Here is an 18,374-nt window from a genome sequence, read left to right as displayed (position 1 = left end):
TATCCTAGACATTGGGACAGAGGAAGGCAGGTAGGCAGGAGGGCATCATAAGATGGGTTGTTAGGATGCAAGCAGCAGTCTCTCAGTAAAGACTCTCTGAGGAGAAGACTCCAACCACGCCCTGTCTCCAGACTTTCTCCTTGTATGCTGTCTGCATATCTGGCACCTCCATCCACCTAGGAACCAACAGAGAGCCTACTCTCTCACCCCCTCCACCATTGTCTCTCTTAGTCAGGCTTCTTTCACTCATGAGTGACAGAAGGCCCAGCTCCATCTGGCCTAAGCAGAAAGGGATTTTATAGGCACATATACATGTAGAGTCCTAGGGCAGGAGAGGCTCAAGTAAGTTTGTTTGTTTTTAAGATTTTATTTATTTATGCATGAGAGACACAGAGAGAGACAGGCACAGGCACAGGCAGAGGGAGAAGCAGGTTCCATTGGGGGAGCCTGATGTGGGACTCGATTCCAGGACCCCGGGATCACACCCTGAGCCAAAGGCAGACACTCAACCACCCAGGCATCCCTCAAGCAGGTTTCTTTCTCTATTTATGGATCTCTTCTTCCAGGCTCCTCCACATGAGCTCTTTGCTCAAACACCCCCAGCCTGTGTCTCCAGGATGATTGTAACAGCATTTCTAAACCCCAATCCTCACACACTGAAGACTGACAGGGAAGAACGAGTCTATCACCCAGAAGGTTCAGTACCATTTTATTGGCCCTGATTGGATCACCAATCACTGTGGCCCAGAGAACAGGTCAGTGACTGACTGGCTGATGCCTGGGTCACGTGTGACACCCACTGAACCATGTTAACTGGGAATAGGCAGAGGGTGGGGTCTTCAAGAGACCAGATATACAATAAATGAGGACGAGGCAGCCAGGAAGCAAGAACACAATGCTGTTCACTGTACTCAAGTTCTGTCCATTCCACACCCTTTAAGTTTCCATTCCTATCAACACTGCTATCCTGCCGCTGGCTTGGTCCAGGAGCTCCGCAGACTGCTGCCAAGGGTTCTTTCTGGATGAAACAAACCTTAGTCTCTCTCCTAGTTGAAACCCTTTTGGGGGATTCTGTTGTGTCCTCATAATTTAGACCAGAAATGGGCAAACTAAAGCCTATGGGCCAAATCCAGTGTGCCACCTCTTTTTGTATGGCCCCTGAGCTACCAAAGGTTTTTACATTCTTAAATGGCTAAGGAAAAAAAACCCAAAAGGTGGATACTATTTCATGAACTGGAAATTACATGAAATTCACATCCAAACTCTTTTCTGATCCCAGTGAAACCTGGGGACACTTCTTTCATGGCTCTTAAAAAAAAAATGTAGCATTTGTATGTTCCTGATACATCACAGTCTCTGCTAAATACTAAGTAAGACTTTAAGAATATTCAAGTAACAATATGTAGTGAAGGCCTGCTGTGGTTTGTTGTTGTTTGTTTTGTTTAAAGATTTTATGTGTTTATTCATGAGACACACAGAGAGAAGCAGAGATGCAGGCAGAAGGAGAACAGGCTCCCCATAAGGAGCTTGACACAGGGCTTGATCCCAGGACCCTGGGATCATGACTTGAGCCAAAGGCAGACACTCAACTACTGAGCCACCCAGGCACCCTGCCTGCTGTGTTTTAAGCAAGGAGCTTGGCACAGGAATGTATCTCTGGACAACAGCTTTCTTATTTCCTCTCCGTAGCACCTGGATCTCTATAACACAGTGGGTGCACAAGAACTGTTGTTGAATAAATAAGTGAGAAAACAGGGTTTTAGAAGCCACTTAGGGGCACGAACAGCTTCCAAGTCATCAAACAGTAAGCCATGCGATGAGCTCTCAGATGTCTTACCAGTTCTTTTGTTGGCTCCTTTTGTGGAGTAAGGGGCGGGGGTGGAAGGAAGGAAGGGAGGGTGGGTGTCAGGCCTTGACTTTGAGAATGTTGTCGCTGTTGCTGCTTCCTCTGCTGCAAAAACACATTAATCGAACAGCTAACAAAATGACTCTTTTTGTGGAGTTCTTTGCAAATATAAAGTGGCATTGAAGAGTGCGGCTTCCACAATGAAATGTGTGGAAATTATAATGAAAACATGTTGCATTGAGCAAGATCAACAGTGCTTTAGTTAGGAACTTCATCCTCACACACTTTTGAATTCTTGGTTTACCTTGAAGCTGTTTTACTGTGTTAGGTTTCCCCTAACTCCTCTTCCCCGCCTTGCCCTCCAGATGCTCAACTTGTTTGTGGCCGTCATCATGGACAACTTCGAGTACCTGACTCGGGACTCCTCCATCTTAGGGCCCCACCACTTGGATGAGTTTGTCCGCGTCTGGGCAGAGTACGACCGAGCTGCATGGTGCGTAGGCCTCTTGGCCATCCCCGGGGAGCCTGTGTCGAGGGCTTCTGGAGTTCCCAAGGAAGGGGTTGGAACTGGATGCCTGCCTGTGACAGAAGGAGAGGAGATTCCTCTGAGTCATGGCCTGTGGAAGAGCCCAAGCCCTCAGATTGGCTCTGGTATCAGGCCAGTCACCAAAAATGTAGCTTCTTTATCTTCGCTTCCTCTCTCATTCCTTCTGTGACAGGCTTTCCTTTTCTTTGCCAATCTCATCACACAGTCTGTACCTCAGAATGGTTGGGTTCGGTTGCCAGAGGACCTTCCAGTAATCTTTTACTTTTCTTTTTTTTTTTTTCCTCTTTCCCTTTCAGTGGTTAGTGGGCTCCTTTGAATCACCGGAGAGGGGAGTCGGGGTGGGATGACAAGGGTTTTCTGGACCAGTTGAACATCTGATCATCGCAGTCTATGACAATAGCATTTTATTTCTCATCCCTCTCAAAAGATACTATTGAGATAACTCTGAAATTATGTAAAAAAAAAAAAAAAAACACACACACACACACAAGCAAGTCATCCATCCAAATGATCCCTTAAATGCTTGAGGATTTTTATTGCATAGAATTGAACTAAATGGCAGGAATTTATGTGAACAACCTCCCCAGATTTCTTTCACTGGTCCAGTATTTCTCCAGTGATGTGCCTTCTTGGGCTTTTGAGCAGGGATTGGCAAACTACAGCCTCAGGACTAAACATAGCCCACTGCCTATTTTTGTAAATAAAGCTTTATTAGAATACAGCCATACTCACTCATTTTTATGTATCATCTATGGCAGCTTTCACACTATAAGGCAGAGTTCTATAGTTGTGACAAAGACAGTGTGACCCTCAAAATCAAAAATATTACCTGACTGTTGACAGAAAAGAATTTGTTGATCCCTGCTTTAGAGTATGAAGGCAGCATTTTGGCCCTTCATGGTTGAGGACAGGGTGACCGTTCTGGGCACATTCACTCCGTAGGAACTTTTCTATCCCATGTCATTTTAGTTTTAGGACCTTATCTCACCAATCTACCCATTCTGGTCCCCCTCTAAAAATACTACAAGAAAGGCCATCCTTCACAGGAATGGCCCACGTTGCTTCCACCTGGAGCCCCTGCATAATCTGAGACTCCCTAAAATCTACCCTCCTGTGACACTGTTGAATGTGGGTCAGGTGTTGGAAGTGTCAATCATAATTCCTCTTCCCCTCAGTAATTATTAACAACTTAGAGCACAGAGTTCTCCAAATCCATTTCTGTTGCCATGGCTGTGCAATGGCTTTTACTTTCTGGACCTACTTTTTAGTAGATAGCTGCTTAGGAAGCCACTGGCGGTGTGTTAGAGGGAATATAGCCAGGGCCTGCATCAAATCAGCCCTGTGGCCTTGCACAAGTCACATAACCACACTCAGCCTCCTCATCTGTAAAATGTTGATGATGATGATGATGCCCTGCCTACCTTGAAGGGTGGCCATGTGGATTATATTAGATCATATATGTAACTGGTGTCACAAGTGACAATTACCATACTGGAAAGCAACTAGAAATTATGGAACATTCGTTTGTAAAGCAAGGATGGCCATGAGACAGGGAGCCTGAGAAGGGACATCTTCCCTTGCCTAAGAGAGGAGAACTCCTAGCAGAGGAGCTCATTGCTCACCTAGCCTCAGTCAGGCATCCTTGGCTTTCGGAAACCCCAGCTTCCTGTGCTTTCGTGTTATCTTGGGACCCAAAAAACTTGTGCATTAAACATGCTCCTCCCCACTCACTCCAGCTGCTGGGAAGAAAGGATTCCATGAGAACTAAAAAAAATCATGAGACTTAGATCTAAGAGCTATGAACAAAAATAGAAAGGAGAACCTCTCCTGCTTCAGAATTCACAGCGTAATAGTCTGGTTAGAGTTTCTTTGGCTTTCTCTTTGAGCTGCAGGGTGGGGTGGGGGGAACTAACAAGGAAAACGTGAGCCAATGTCTTCAAAAGGAAGACTGATACAGAACGCAGAGAACACCAGCTTATAGGAAGCATGAACCCACCCACATCCCATCTCAAGAAACAAAGAACAAATGATTAAATGAACTTCCTCTCAAGAATCAAGAGACTTGAAGTACCGATGAGCTGCTATTTAGAAAAAGAGGAGGAATTAACACCAAAATCAAGAAAAGACTGGAAAGAATAAAGCTGGGGCGGAGCCTCACATGGCTGCTGACTAGGACTGGATCCTCAGAGGTGGACATGATTTCAGGTAGAAACCATGGTCCATACCAGGATGTGGCTTCCTTGTTCTGGTCTCTGATGGAGCAGATGCATTAGCCACTGGAAACGAATCAATTGCTGATTCTGTCCTTCCTGCAGAAAGCCAGGACTCACTAGCAGGCCCTTGTGATAGAAGGGTGATAAGAGCTCACGTTGTTCCTGGAATTCTGGCTGGATCAGACCAGGTTGCCTGGGGGCTGGCAGGAGCAGAGGCAGAGGAAGACCATCCATGGGACCCTCCCAGGCTGCTCTCTGAGCACAGATCCGGGCAGGCTCCCACTGAAGTGAGCAGAGCTGGCCCAGGCTGAACTCGGAAACAGTCTGTCACCACGAGAAGCAAAGCCCTGTGCAAATCCCCTTATGCTAACTCTGCGTCTTGCTAACTAGCCCAACGGGAAATATGTCTCTCCTGGGCTGCAAAGAGATACTGACTTCCCACTGCCCCCGACAAGCAGGTCTGAGCCACTGACTGTCATCAGCGTCTGTGAAAAGCACACAGGCAGTCCACTCCATGGCAGCCTGGCACCTGCTCTCAACAGCTGTCTGAGGCATTTGTGAACCATCAAGCTGCATTCTTCAAGGCCTGGCTCAAGCCACCACTCATTTTCTGCAGCTGGCTGAGTATGGGCCAGATAGGTGTCTCGGGGTGCTCCTGGTCATTTGGCAGTCCCTTTGGGCCTGGGCGGGCTCGGATATCCTTAGAGAACCAGGGGCAGTGCAGTTCAGCAAGGAGATGGTTGTCTGATGCTTACTGTTCTCAGTTTCTCCTGGCCTGACCTTGCCAGGTCCCAGGAAAAAAAAAAAGCTGCTCTTCCTCTTCCAGCCGTCGACATCATGGCTAAACTGTCATGTCTTTCCCACCCTGTTCTGAGTGTCCTATATTAACCTGCCTGTGCTTCCTTTACAGCGGCAGGATCCCGTATAAGGATATGTACAAATTAGTGCGGGTGATCTCGCCGCCTCTGGGCCTGGGAGAGAACTGCCCCTACAGGGTGGCTTGCAAGGTTTGCCTCCCAGTCCCCAGCCGTGACAGGCCGTGGGGTGCAACTTCGAACCCTCCTCTCCGTTCTGCTCCACCACCACTGCGCCACATGAGGGAACCTTCATGTTGCTTTCCTTTGAGTTTAAAGAGGTCCAAACCCTCCCAGAACCAGCAGCTGTTACATAAGGAAGAAGGGCACATTTGGGGAGGGGGGAAGGCAGAAGAAAGGACTTAATACAGAAGGCTGATTTGACCTCTCTCACTTTTCAGCACATGCACACACTCCGTCACGTGTGTATTATACACACACACACACACACACACACACATGTACACTCTGTCTCTCTCCCCACTCCGTCTTAACCTGTAGGTTACACCAGAGGGACCTCTCTGTCCTCCAGAGAATGTAGACATCTTCACTGGTTTCCCTTCGCTGGAGAACAGAGAGCCTCCTTTTGGTAAAAATAGTGTCATCCTCCCATGTGTAAAGTAGCAAAGTGTGATTCTAGTCATCATCCCTATCCCTGCACATCCTCCAGCTCCTGGGTAGTTTGGCCAGAAGAGATTGTAAAATCTTGAGGATAGAAAGGAGCTGAGAAACCATAAAGAATCAGAGCAAAAGGTGAGAGTGGCGAGAGGGGGTAGCCTTGGTGGCGTGTGGAAGAATGCAGTAGCTCAGGGGGTCTGGGAAGGTCTTTGTAGGTGACGGAGGGCTCCTAAGCAGATTTCTTCCCTTAGGATCCTCCATATACTGCTGAGGGGAGGAAGGGGTCTGTCATAACTGCCGCATCACTGCTTATTTATGAGCCCAAGGACGTTGTTCAGGAGCACATAGGACCCCTTGCCCCTTCAACTCTTCCGGGCCCTGGGAGCTCAAGAGGAGTGGCCCTGCCAAGCCTCCATCCAAGGCCAAGCCCGCTAGAGAAGGAAGCCTCTCCTGGTGCTGCAGGAGGGAAGGGTGGGCTCTCTGGGCGTAGCACGGTCCGGCAGCCAGCAGAAGATTTAGGCCCAGGAAGATGCCTGCACGGGCAATGGCAATGGGAAGGAGCTGGCTTGGGGGTTGGTGACACAGTGATCCCGGCCCCCAGGAGGCCAAACAGCTGCCTCTGCTGAGACTCTTTAAACTCCACCCCGGTGAAACCTGCAGCCGCATGTGGGGAGAGCCGGGAGGGCAGCATGGCATGCGAGATGCTCTTCCTCCTTCTGGTTTGGTTTCTTCTGTCCCCAGCATGCCATCACCTTGGGGCATGCCTAGAGTAAAGAGCACTCCTCCCCGCAGAGCCAGGTGGAAGCAACGGGCCGACTCGGGAAAGCAGCCCACCACAGTTTCAGTGCAAGTTGCCGCCTCCTGCTGCACACACTCACGGAGGGGGGATACACGACGTTCTTGCCTGTGGGTTCAGAGGAGGAGAAAGGCCCTCCCTCTGGGTCGGGGCCCCATCCCAGCTGGGGCCATAAATCCTAACCCATGGCTGGAGCACCGTCTATCCGTTTTATACCGCTCACACACAGCCCTGGGAATTGAAAACCGGCTTGTGTTGTTGAATGGGGGTTGGAGAGAGTGAACAGCCCAGTAGGCTCATGACCATCCAGGAGGAGCAAACGAGTCCCCAGGACTGCACACCAAGGTCAGAGGGACCAGAGGTTGCCCTCAATGTTCCCGGGTCTGTGTGGGGCGTGATATAAATCCGCACCAGGATGGAGTCACATGTACGATTTGCCTTGATTAACAGGTTTCCTGTTCTTTTTCTGTTTGTCCATTTTGTTTTGTTTTCTGTATTATTTTGTTTGTTTTGTTTCGGCTCTCTGGGAATGCCTGTTCTCCTCTCCTCCCGGTCTGCATCCTGCTCCCCACTTCTGTTCCTTCCCCTGCCACCCTCCCCGCCGACCCGCCCCGTCCCCACTTACCACCCCTCCATGAGCAGTGGCCGCATCCATTATACTGAGATGTATGAAATGCTGACTCTCATGTCACCACCGCTAGGCCTCGGCAAGAGATGTCCCTCCAAAGTGGCATATAAGGTAGACCACCCCTTCCTTTGTTCTGGGCTAGAGACTGGCAGGAAATGGGACCCAGCTGTGGGGAGGCCAGAACATGGGGAGGAAGCTGGGCTGGGGAGGTGGAGGAGGGAACCAAGGGGGAAGGAAATGATGAGATGGAAGGGCAGGGAAGGTTCCTGGAAGCACAGAGTCCTGAAACAATGTGGAGGATGGTTGGCAAGACTTTTCACCTTGGGGCGTTCTGTGTGTGATTTTGCATTTCTATAAGTGTGTGGCTTCTTGTGAGCAGATTACTAGGAAAGAGGTGTTAACTAGCGTGTTTCCGCAGAGGAGGCAGAGTGGTGACCGGTAGGATAGCATATATGCACAAGAAGGAAGCCTATAGCAAAACCGCTATCAGAGCCTGTTAAAAAGAACAAACAAACAAAAAAAAAACCTTCGATTAGACAAACTAAGGAAATAATGCAGAAATGTATCTAAACGCGGTTCCAGAAATTTGTAGGAGAGAGGCAAATCCTTAACAAATTTCTTCTTCTTTGACATAGGAAGGAACTGTGGCATGGTTCCTTCTAGATATCGGGAGAAAAAGAAGAACATGAGTTCTATGATACATGACGAAGGATCCGGCCCCCTTCCCCCATCAGCTCAGCTGCCAGGTTCTCTTGTCAGTACAAGAGAAAAGGTGACAATGGCACAAGTTGTGCTCAGCATTAGATTTGCATTACTGGCCTCACTGATGACGGGGGCTGGCCCCATAGTGACAGGTGGATTCCCCATGCTTGCTCAGCAGCATTATATATTGGAAGTCACCTGCCATTAGGGTACCCAGAGCTTTAGGGCCTAATTTTTTTTCTCCACCCATTAGTAATAGTTCCTGTATGGTGTTTAGGCTGACCCAGAACTCTGGAGCTCTTTCATCTAGGAACACACCACAGCAATGTGCCACTTGTCTAGAAGCTTAAGGAAGTGGGAGAGAGATGGAACTCAGAAACAAACAAGAAACTGACTTTACACTCTAAGACACCATGTCTGTGGAATCACATTAGGCGAGATGTTCCAATGGCGCATTAGAGATCCTGCCTTGGGAAGAGACACATCCCTCCCTGCTAGGCTGGTGGTTCTGCCAGAGGACCTTCTGCTGCTGCTACCTCAAAGTTGTACAGCTCCAGAGAGCATCTCCTTGGAACAGGGCCCTTTAGGGTCCAGCACATGGCTCTCCATGCACAGCTGATGGGCTGGCATCCTTTTTGCTCATGATGGCCACATCCAAAAGTACCAGGTGGTGGAATGTGGCATTGAGTTCTTTGAACTTCTGGGATGAAGTTTGGAGGGAGAGAGGGTGCCGGGATGGGGTGGGGGGAGGTAAAGGATTCCAAAAGCAAGATACTCTCTGGAAAGTGGATTTGGCCATTTCAGTTTGATCCTTTCGTCTGGGTAAGGGGAACAAGGCCTGCCCACTCTGCTCCTGCCTTGGTCACCCTTCTCTCATTTTCTCTCCTCTGCTCCCCCAACCTTCTTCCCCTAGACCCTGTTTGCACTCTCTTCCTTTTCCATCCTGCTCCACCTCATCCTTTTTGGATAAGTTGGACTTATGCATGTTTAATCATGTGCTGGCAAATTTCACCTTTTAAAGACTCAAAAAGGGGGCATCAGGATGCATCTTTCAAGTCAAATAAGCAAAACAGAATCTCCCCCATCCCTTTCTTTCCGTTTGCATTTTGGGGGCATCCATGGGACAAGGGGGAACAGAACAGCCTCGAATCAGGGAATGGAGTCACCTCCCAGAGCTGACTCTTCTCTCTGAGCCATTTCTCTTAGAAATCACTTTCCACCCCTATCAAAGACATTCCTAGGACCATGGAGGAGTCCTGCAGAATGCTCAGTCCCCCTTCTTTTGGAATTCGGCACCATCCCCTAGGAAAAAACAAACTCAATAACTACATAGCAGTGAATGAACCCTAAGTGAGAGGCAAGGAGAGGAGGTGGGAATGGGGACAGGGAATCCTTGCCCTTCTTTTTTGTCTCTGCATTTGACCCCTGTAATTTGCTTCTCTGCTCACCGAGGTTTCTTTCGATATTTTTTTCCTCCTGCTGTTTCTTTTCTCTCTTTCGCACAGAGGTTGGTCCTAATGAATATGCCAGTAGCTGAGGACATGACAGTCCACTTCACCTCCACACTGATGGCTCTGATCCGGACAGCCCTGGACATCAAAATCGCCAAAGGTGAGCTGGGGATGGAAAAACAGGAGTCTAGAATAACTCACCCGAGGTGGCAGAGGATGGAGAGGTGCAAACTTGCATCCGTCTGATAGCGCCACGATGTGCAAATGTGCTACAGGGTCCTAGTTTCACCTCTGACTCAGAAATGTTTGTCATTTCTCCCTGGAAAAATGGTTTGATAATCTCTGTGGCTCCTTTCAGCTCACCAGCATGTGCTCTTCAGTGGCTGGCACACAGTAGGCATTTTAGAAGTGTTTGCTTATTGAACAAATGAGTTTTGATTTTGTCTTTTTCTTATGTGGTTTCTCTATGATGCCCTGGAAGGTGTGTGATGGGTGCTCTCAGGGCAGTCCTTTGCTCCTCTCAATTTCTGATTCAGTGATTTAGGAGAAAAAAGGATCACTACTTCTAGAGACCTCCAGCCTGTCTGCTCTTGCCTGATCCAAATCCTCTTTAAAATCAGGTCACTCAGACTATGGAGTCAGACTTGCTGGAAGAATTGATGTACGTATAATGAGGCAGGGGAGGCTCCTTATGGCTCTTTTCATTTTGTCCTCTGATACATTAAGCACCTGGGAGGTGTTTCAAATGAATGAGGAAGGTGCTCTTGGTCTTGGGGCCTCAGATCTCTGTGACACGGTATCTCTGAGTCACTAGAAAGGGGAGCCAAAATGTGTTCTGCTTCTTCAGCAGAAAGACGTGGTATTACAAGATCCACTGTCACCAAGTGCCAGGATTTCCTCTGAGGATATGAGGTGCCATGCTGATTCAGCTCCCACCCCCATCTATTCCCTCCAGCCTTGTTATTTGTGTGTCTGTTCTATTTATTAAAATTTCTCTTATTCTAGGTGGTGCAGACAGGCAGCAGCTAGACTCGGAGCTGCAAAAGGAGACCCTGGCCATCTGGCCTCACCTGTCCCAGAAGATGCTAGACCTGCTTGTGCCCATGCCCAAAGGTGTGGGGTCTCCTCCTGGGTAGTGTTGTCGCTGTGGGCTCAGCATGCCAAGGTCACATCTGTCACGTGGAGGGGGGGAATAGGAAGTGATCAAGGAGATAAGGAAAGGTGGCTCTTTTATCCTTAGGGGAAATCCAGATCCCCCACTTCTTAATCCCTTTTGCATGAATTGGAAGGTTTTGTTTGTTTTCTCCCCACCCCCTCCAAGATTGGTCACTGTAGTTGTGGGTAAAACTTCTTGAGTGCATAGCTCTCTCCCTGCACATGATAGTGTTCAGCAAACCCTCCCACAGTTGGGAATAAGGTGACTTATTCTATGCAGCTGTGACTTAGAGATAGCACTGGAGATCAGCAGAGCTGATGCTTATTAATACGTGGTTTATCATCAGTATCCTTACCCTCTCTGGGTGGCTGTGGAAGCTCCCTGAGGGTAGATACAGGACCTCGTCACTTTGTATTCCCAGGGTCCGGCACCTGTGGCGCTCTCCATAAATGTTGGCTAGATGGGTGGCTGAGGGAGCAGACCTACTTCAGAGAGTGGGAAAGCTTGTGAGGTGTTCTCACTCTCTGCCACCTGTCTTCTCCCTATTCCCTTCCATGCCACACTTGTGGTTTTAGCCTCTGACCTGACTGTGGGCAAAATCTATGCAGCAATGATGATCATGGACTACTATAAACAGAGTAAGGTGAAGAAACAGAGGCAGCAGCTGGAGGAACAGGTGAGAGTCAAGGACAACTTGGGAGTCGGTGGGCCACGAGGAGTCCCAGGAGGGCCCCTATAGGGACAGGCCTGCGCCTCCCTGGGCCATGGTGCCCTGCAAGCGCTAGAAGCAGAGGAAGGAGTGCAGCATGCAGGAACCTTCTAGTGTTGGAGATTAGAAACTCAGGGGATCAGAGGATCAGGCATGCTCCTGTCTTACCCAAGTGATTTGTATTTCCCATCCCCCCCCATGAGCATACCCCATAGTCACATGAGTTCCTTTTTCCTACTTTTAATACAGAAAAATGCACCCATGTTCCAGCGAATGGAGCCCTCATCTCTGCCTCAGGAGATCATTGCTAATGCCAAAGCCCTGCCCTATCTCCAGCAGGACCCCGTTTCAGGCCTGTGAGTATTACCAAAGGTCCACAGCTGGCCTGCTTGCATCCCATCACCAGTGCCATCATGCAGGCCCAGAAACGCCTAAGAAATAATAGTTCTGAGCCAAGCAATCCTTTCTCTGAGGTTGAGACAACAATATATATATTTTTTATTTTAAAACAGTTCTTCAGCAAGGGTAATAGCAAGTTCGGCACTGGGGCCAGCCCGAGAGAGAGAGAGAGAGAGAGAGAGAGAGAGAGCACTGTGAATGGACAAAGAAGGAAGGGCACATGTTAGTGTCATCACTCTACAACTAAGAAACTGGAGACTAAATAAGCTGCCCAAAGTCATGTGGCTAGTAGGAAGCTGAACTGAGGTTAAGTTTGTTATCCTTAACTCCAGAGTATTCCCACTGCACTATTATCAGTAATGAACAAAAGGAATGTTAGATAAGGAAAAGAAAAAAAAAAAAAAGCCTGTATTAGAAGTGGAAACAAAACATCAGTTAAGGAAGTTGCCAACTCTTAGCCCCTCCATTGGTCGTTAGCCTAAATGATGTATTATGGCATACATATCTCGTTATAATAACACAATCTTTCTGTCATCAGCAAACACGTATAAGTATCCAAAGGGCAGGAGTCCCTCTACCTCACATGAGGAAGTTTTTGTGGTTGGATTTAAGCCAGTCCTAGTTCTCATGGAGCCAGTAATCACTAAATACCACAACTTCAGTAATTATCAGAGGAATGAAATCAGGGCCTGGGAATGAGACCCTGGATCAGAAGGCCATTTGGAATTTCTCACACCATGAATCCCTTTCAGCCTGTGGTGTTAGACACCTGTGCTTGAAAAGCACTGATCTCGGAGGTCACAAGGTAACACATGTGCAAGAGAAGCAAAGGACCAACATCATGATCAAAGCTATTATTGATCTTTACAAATATTTGATGGTATAAGATAGCAAGGTATGAAAAAAAAAAGCAAGGTATGGCTTCACGTGTCTACAGAAAACCAGGAGATGTTTATCTTTGGTCTGTGTAGGAAGGGAGGTATGACTGGAGCAGTGGAAGTCCAGTGTCTTTCTCAAGGACTTTGGCTTAGAAAGGAGGGCACCCCTCCACCGAGATCTCCCTCACCCCACCAGTTTACCATACATGTCTCCCACCATGGCATCAAACCACTTTCTTCCCATGTTTATTGATTCATTTACTCCTTGATTTGACCAATATTTTTTTAAAAATCCTATATGATAGAAAAGCTGGCTCAGACACTCGGGATTTCACTGATCACAGCCCTCATGGAGACGAATCCTGAAAAAAAAATTACAAAAGTAACGAAGGTTAAAATGCAGAAGGGTAGCCTATTGCGATGCCACTGAAGGGAAGTAGCACATCTGGTTCAAGGGTTTGGGGAGGCCTCCCTGTGCAAAGTGAGACTCAGAGGCATGGTCTTCAAGACAGGGGAGAGTGGGATAAGCCTCAGGAACCTGACAACTGTCAGAATGGCTGGAGCACGGGGAGCTCAGTGAGGCCAACAGGTGGAAGCATTATAAGCAGAATACAGAAGTGAGACTTGATCTAAGGGCCATGGGGTTTTACTCATCAGTGGGACATGATCAGACAGGGCTTTTTAAAGATGATTCTTGAAACCAGTCTGGACAATAGAACTGCTTTTAGTATGTGACTGCCATTGTGCTAATCATTAATGACTGTGACTTGGACTAACAGGCTGGAGATGAGGCGAGATGCTCAGACCTGAAATATTTCCAGTAGGGAGACTGGGTGGGATTTGATGATTGATTTGCCTCAGGGAGTGAAGGAGAGGGAAAAATAAAAGATGACTCCCAAGTTTCTGGCCTACACCTTGGGGTGGATGTTGGCATGTTTCCTGAAAGGGGGATGTTGGCATGTTTCCTGAAAGGGGGACACTGGTGGAGGAGCAGGCTGGTTCCTCAGGACCTCCTGCCGTCATTGAGCTTATACCTGCTGGAAAGCTACTCATGAAGCAGAATTGCTAGAAAGAAGAACAGTTGTCATTTTCTGTGATTTGTATGAGGAAGAAAACAACATGGCACAATCTGAGTCCATGTGAGCTCTGGCAAGGGGAAAAATCAAAGCGTATTTCCTTCACAAGGTAAATTTGAAAGAATGAATTCAAGATGATATGAAAAGAGTTGGGTTGGGAAAAAAGCTTTCTGCTCTCTGGGAAGAGTCTGTATTAACATCTTGAGGCAGAGAGAAGCCGGGCGGGCACATTCAATGAACTAGGAGAGTCCAGTGTGTCTGAAATTCAGGAGCAGGAGGTACAGGGCAAGAGAAAAGAACTAGATCATGAGAGGCCATATTCCAGACTTTATCCTGACAATGAGGAACCAGACAAGGTTTTTAAAGTAGGAAGGATGTCATCTCGCTTCAAGTTCTTCAACTCTATGAGCTTGTTTGGTAATCCCAAGGGTCCTCTCTACCTGTGGGGGATTCTGGGATTTCTCATAGAGCAGTGCTCATCTTGCTCCTCGAGGTTCTCAGAAGGCCTCTGAGGAAGATGACTGACATGTAAGCAGGTCATTTAAATATCAGATCACTCTGTGTCAGTTGTGAGAATTCAGCAAACATCCTCCTGGCAGCAAGGGGACAGGTGGGGGTGACTCTGCTCTTCAGATCTCTCCCTGTGATCCCAGTCCAGGTAAGATTGTGCCTGTGGATTAATTTTTAAGTAAATTTGTTCATGCCTCGCATTTTCCAGTGGATGCATTCATGAGTGCAATACTCTCAACGATGAAATGGCTGTCCCTGGAGCACAAGATCATGCCCCATCTCTCCCTCCGGCCCCACCATTTTTGAGAGCTGTGGCTCAGTCCCTGACCACTGTCCCTCCCACCACCAGGAAGCTTACTCTGCATTTTTGAGGAGGTCAGAGGGCACCTGGTACTATGCTAGTAGCAGTGAATGGCAGCAACAGCCATCTTCTCAGGAGAGACTGGCTACTTCTGTTTCTCCTAAGTATCCCATTTGGCTAAGAGTGCCTACAGATACCAAGCAGTGGTTTAATAACAGGCACACTGGGACAGCTCACCATAGCTTTCATTCACAGGCCTCTTACCTCATCACCATTTAGGTATCCTCCTCCATAGCCATCAACCCAGAAGTTACCAACCTCCGCACCACCACCTCAGAGATCATTGCACCTAGTTCCTAAACCAACAGACATAGTGTCTGGCACAGAGCTATCCTTCGATAAATGCTCATGGCATTGAATTGTTTAGTTTGGCCAAGGATGTTGGCACAATAAAACCGTATTTCTACTGAAACTGGAGGAAATTATTTAAAAGACCATGACTGCTTAATATTTAAACAAACTGTTCACTGTTTAAACTACAGTATTTTTTTTTTTACTGCTGAAGGGAGAAACTGAGCAGAAACAGGTTTGTAATTGAGCATTGGTCTTCCATATGGCTGAGTGTGACAAATAATGCCGTTTGTCACAGATAGTCTAGTCACCAGCAGAATGATGAATGGTTCCAAATGCAGGTTGAAAACAGTGGCTTCTCCTTTCCAATGCTTTTTTTTTTTTTTTTTTTTTTTTTACTTTTTAATTCTAGGATCCAGCCTGTCAGTTACCAGCCTTACAAAGCCAGCTAGTACTGATAGGTGTCACCCTTTGCCTGGGAAGGAAGTCCTATCTGGGGTGGGAATTAGTAGCGGCAGCTATGACATGACTTTCTCTTTCTCTCATGAACATGTTACCTCTTACTTTGCCATTGCTTTTCAGGAGTGGCCGTAGTGGATACCCTTCGATGAGTCCACTCTCCCCCCAGGAAATATTCCAATTGGCTTGTATGGATCCAGCCGATGATGGACAGTTCCAGGAACATCAGTCTCTGGTGAATCAATGAGTTACATGACCTCACAAATACATCCTTGGTTTCCTGATCCCTCCCACTGTCATTTCCAAATTTTATTTCATAGCTAAGGGTTTATCAGGAAAACCCTGCCAGTTAGCCACCCTCCTGTCCCTCCTTTCATGGTTCAGTTTCTCATGTTCTCTGACAAATGCTCCCTCTGTGGGTTTTAGAATCCCAGAGGCCCCTTACCTGCTGCAGGTACTTCGATTGCTTCAGGCCAAACCTTCTTAATTTATGCCTGCAAGCAGCAAATATAGAAGCAAGAGTCACAAATTCTTGCCTTTGATACAGAGCCTTAGGATGAATCATCAGAATGAGTGGAACCAAATGGACAGCTTACTGTAGCCAGGTGCTGTTTCTGGGAAACACAGGAATGCTCTATGCCAGCCCTTTGGAGGTACTCATCTCCTGGGTAACTCAGGGAATCAGATGTGAGTGACTTAGCTATCTGCTAAGAGTTACAGAAGAATCTCTTACCTTTTTTCTGTGTCCCTTTTGGTCACAATTCTATAAATCAAGTTCATATAGGAGGTCCCTAAAATCCCTCTCTAGGGCCTAGAGTTTTTCATTAACATAAATAGTAAAATTCCTGAGAAACCTATTGAATCAGGTTGAAGTTTGAAGAAGGCAGGTTGGGGGGAGGGGAGCATTGACTTTAGATTTTGCTAATGCAAAGCTAAAATGCGATTCTTAATGATAATAGACTTTACTATTAACCTTAGTTCAGGAGTTGTGAGAGCAAGTTCCCTCCAGAGCTTAGAATAAAGCTCAAGTGTTCGCAAGTCTGGAAAGGAAAAGACAAAACTCAACATTTGCAAAAGTCCATATTAGACAGTTTATCCTGAGTTCTGTGTCACTTTGATTATAATTCATCTGTGTTTTTTCTCTTCCCTTCTCTCCTGACCCCCTCCACTGCTACCGTGCACCCCAGAGCCATCCTGGATGGATGATGTGGGTGGAGTGTGGGACTGGCCTGTTTATGGAGTACATGTCTGTTGGCATAGGTACCCTTAGAGGGAGGGCAAGACCCTCCACTAGCTCAGACAAATAGGTGATTCCAACTCCTGCGACTGCTGAGACAGGGAATTCTGTGTAGATGTGTGGGAGACTGCTAGACCAGACCCTCTCAGAGTGGGTTTTCTTGGTAAGGTAAGCAGGAATCCTTGGACTAATTCCCTGCCTTCCTTTATGAGGAACTTAGCACCATGGACTAATTGGTACAGATAGTTTGATTCTTAAAAGTGCCTCTCAGCATTTTACAGCTTGTCTGCCTGATGATGCATCTGGCTGCATCTGGCTGGGAAAATCTCAATAATGTGTCCTTTCTTTCACAGTGAGGCTTCATTACATCATTATTTCTGTGGGTTCCCCGGGGCTGAGCCATAGTGCCAGGACTTTTTGGATCTGTGTTCATCTCATTGTCAGTACTGGTGTCTGTAATTCAGTTCAGGTGTCAGCCCGTGCTACACACTCACCACTGTGTACTCCTGCCCATCCTCGGGGCCCCTGCTCCACATCTGGAGGCGTGGCCATGATTTGTGCGTGTGTCTTATACCACCTCTCACACCTCACAAACTGCAGTGTTGTTACCACGTCTGTTTTAAGTTGGACCTGTGTGCTTTATAAAGCATGTACTGCAAACACTATAGTTTCCTCAAGAAGTGCACATATCACATGTCCTAGATGGGCAGTCCTCCCATGCGCACCAGAAACCACCTGGCCAAATGATCTTGGAGACTAAGGGGGAGGGTCTTGAGCACCCTTTCCTTCAGCAGTCCCCTATTTAAACAACTAGGTTTTTAGGGTGTCATTCCCTAAATATAAAATAGCCTTTTTTCTAGTATAATCTCCAGATGTCCAGGATATTTCTAGGTCTCTTTGGCGTCCCATGTAAACATTTCTAAGGCAACTCTACCCCTTATGCAGTGACAGTAGCTATCTGTGTAGATCATGTACAGTTGCCAAACTAATATTCTTTAACCAGGAAAATCACATAAAAGAGCTGGTAGGACCTTAGAGATTTCCAATCCAACCTTCTAATGTTCTCGGGTGGCACAGTGGAATATAATAGCCACCACCCACATGTGGCCATTGAGCACTTGAAATGTGACTAGTCCAAATTGAGATGTGCTAGAAGTAGAAAATACATGCCCATGTCAAAGATGTAGAGGGAAAAAAAAGTGAAACATCCCCATTTTTAGATTGATTACATGTTGACATGAGAATATTTGAATATATTGGGTTGAATAAAATATATTACATTGGATGTTTTTAAAGACTTTTTAAAATGTAGTTACTAGGACATTTAAAATTAGAGGTAGTTCATGTAATATTTTTATTGGACTGCCCTAGTCTAGAGCATCCCTGACAGATGGCCATCTATCACATTTTTTGAATGGTTTTAATCACAAGAAAGCTCTCAGCTAATAAATCACGTGGCTTAAGGTATGAGCTGATGTATTTGACACCAGAAATTAGTGACTTTCCTTAGAACAGTGGTTTCTGTTTGATAAATAACTTCATCACATTAAAAGAAGAATCCTAACACTACCAACTATCAGAAAGTAAACTTCACATATCTAAGAACTATTATGAGTGATACTGTTTTACAAAACTAGCCAATC

General features: G+C 46.9%; 1 protein-coding gene across 11 annotated transcripts in view; it reads left to right on the top strand.

Moving 5' to 3' along the window:
• CACNA1E (calcium voltage-gated channel subunit alpha1 E) overlaps positions 1 to 18,374 on the top strand; it is a 381,746-nt gene that overhangs the window by 350,485 nt on the left and 12,887 nt on the right. For 8 of the 11 annotated variants that reach the window (XM_077902057.1, XM_077902059.1, XM_077902054.1 and 5 more), the window contains 7 exons: positions 2,212 to 2,339; positions 7,517 to 7,613; positions 9,710 to 9,815; positions 10,661 to 10,768; positions 11,387 to 11,487; positions 11,770 to 11,876; positions 15,618 to 15,729. In XM_077902057.1, the coding sequence (XP_077758183.1) occupies positions 2,212 to 2,339; positions 7,517 to 7,613; positions 9,710 to 9,815; positions 10,661 to 10,768; positions 11,387 to 11,487; positions 11,770 to 11,876; positions 15,618 to 15,729 (759 nt within the window). Of the gene's footprint in view, positions 1 to 2,211; positions 2,340 to 5,516; positions 5,614 to 7,516; positions 7,614 to 9,709; positions 9,816 to 10,660; positions 10,769 to 11,386; positions 11,488 to 11,769; positions 11,877 to 15,617; positions 15,730 to 18,374 lie in introns of all 11 variants that reach the window. The other 3 variants (XM_077902060.1, XM_077902055.1, XM_077902065.1) reach the window with 1 other exon arrangement.

This window comes from Canis aureus, chromosome 6 (assembly GCF_053574225.1).
Source record: "Canis aureus isolate CA01 chromosome 6, VMU_Caureus_v.1.0, whole genome shotgun sequence".
Classification (NCBI taxonomy): domain Eukaryota; kingdom Metazoa; phylum Chordata; class Mammalia; order Carnivora; family Canidae; genus Canis; species Canis aureus.
Note: the sequence above shows the minus strand (reverse complement) of the source record. Positions and strands in the feature narration are given on the sequence as shown.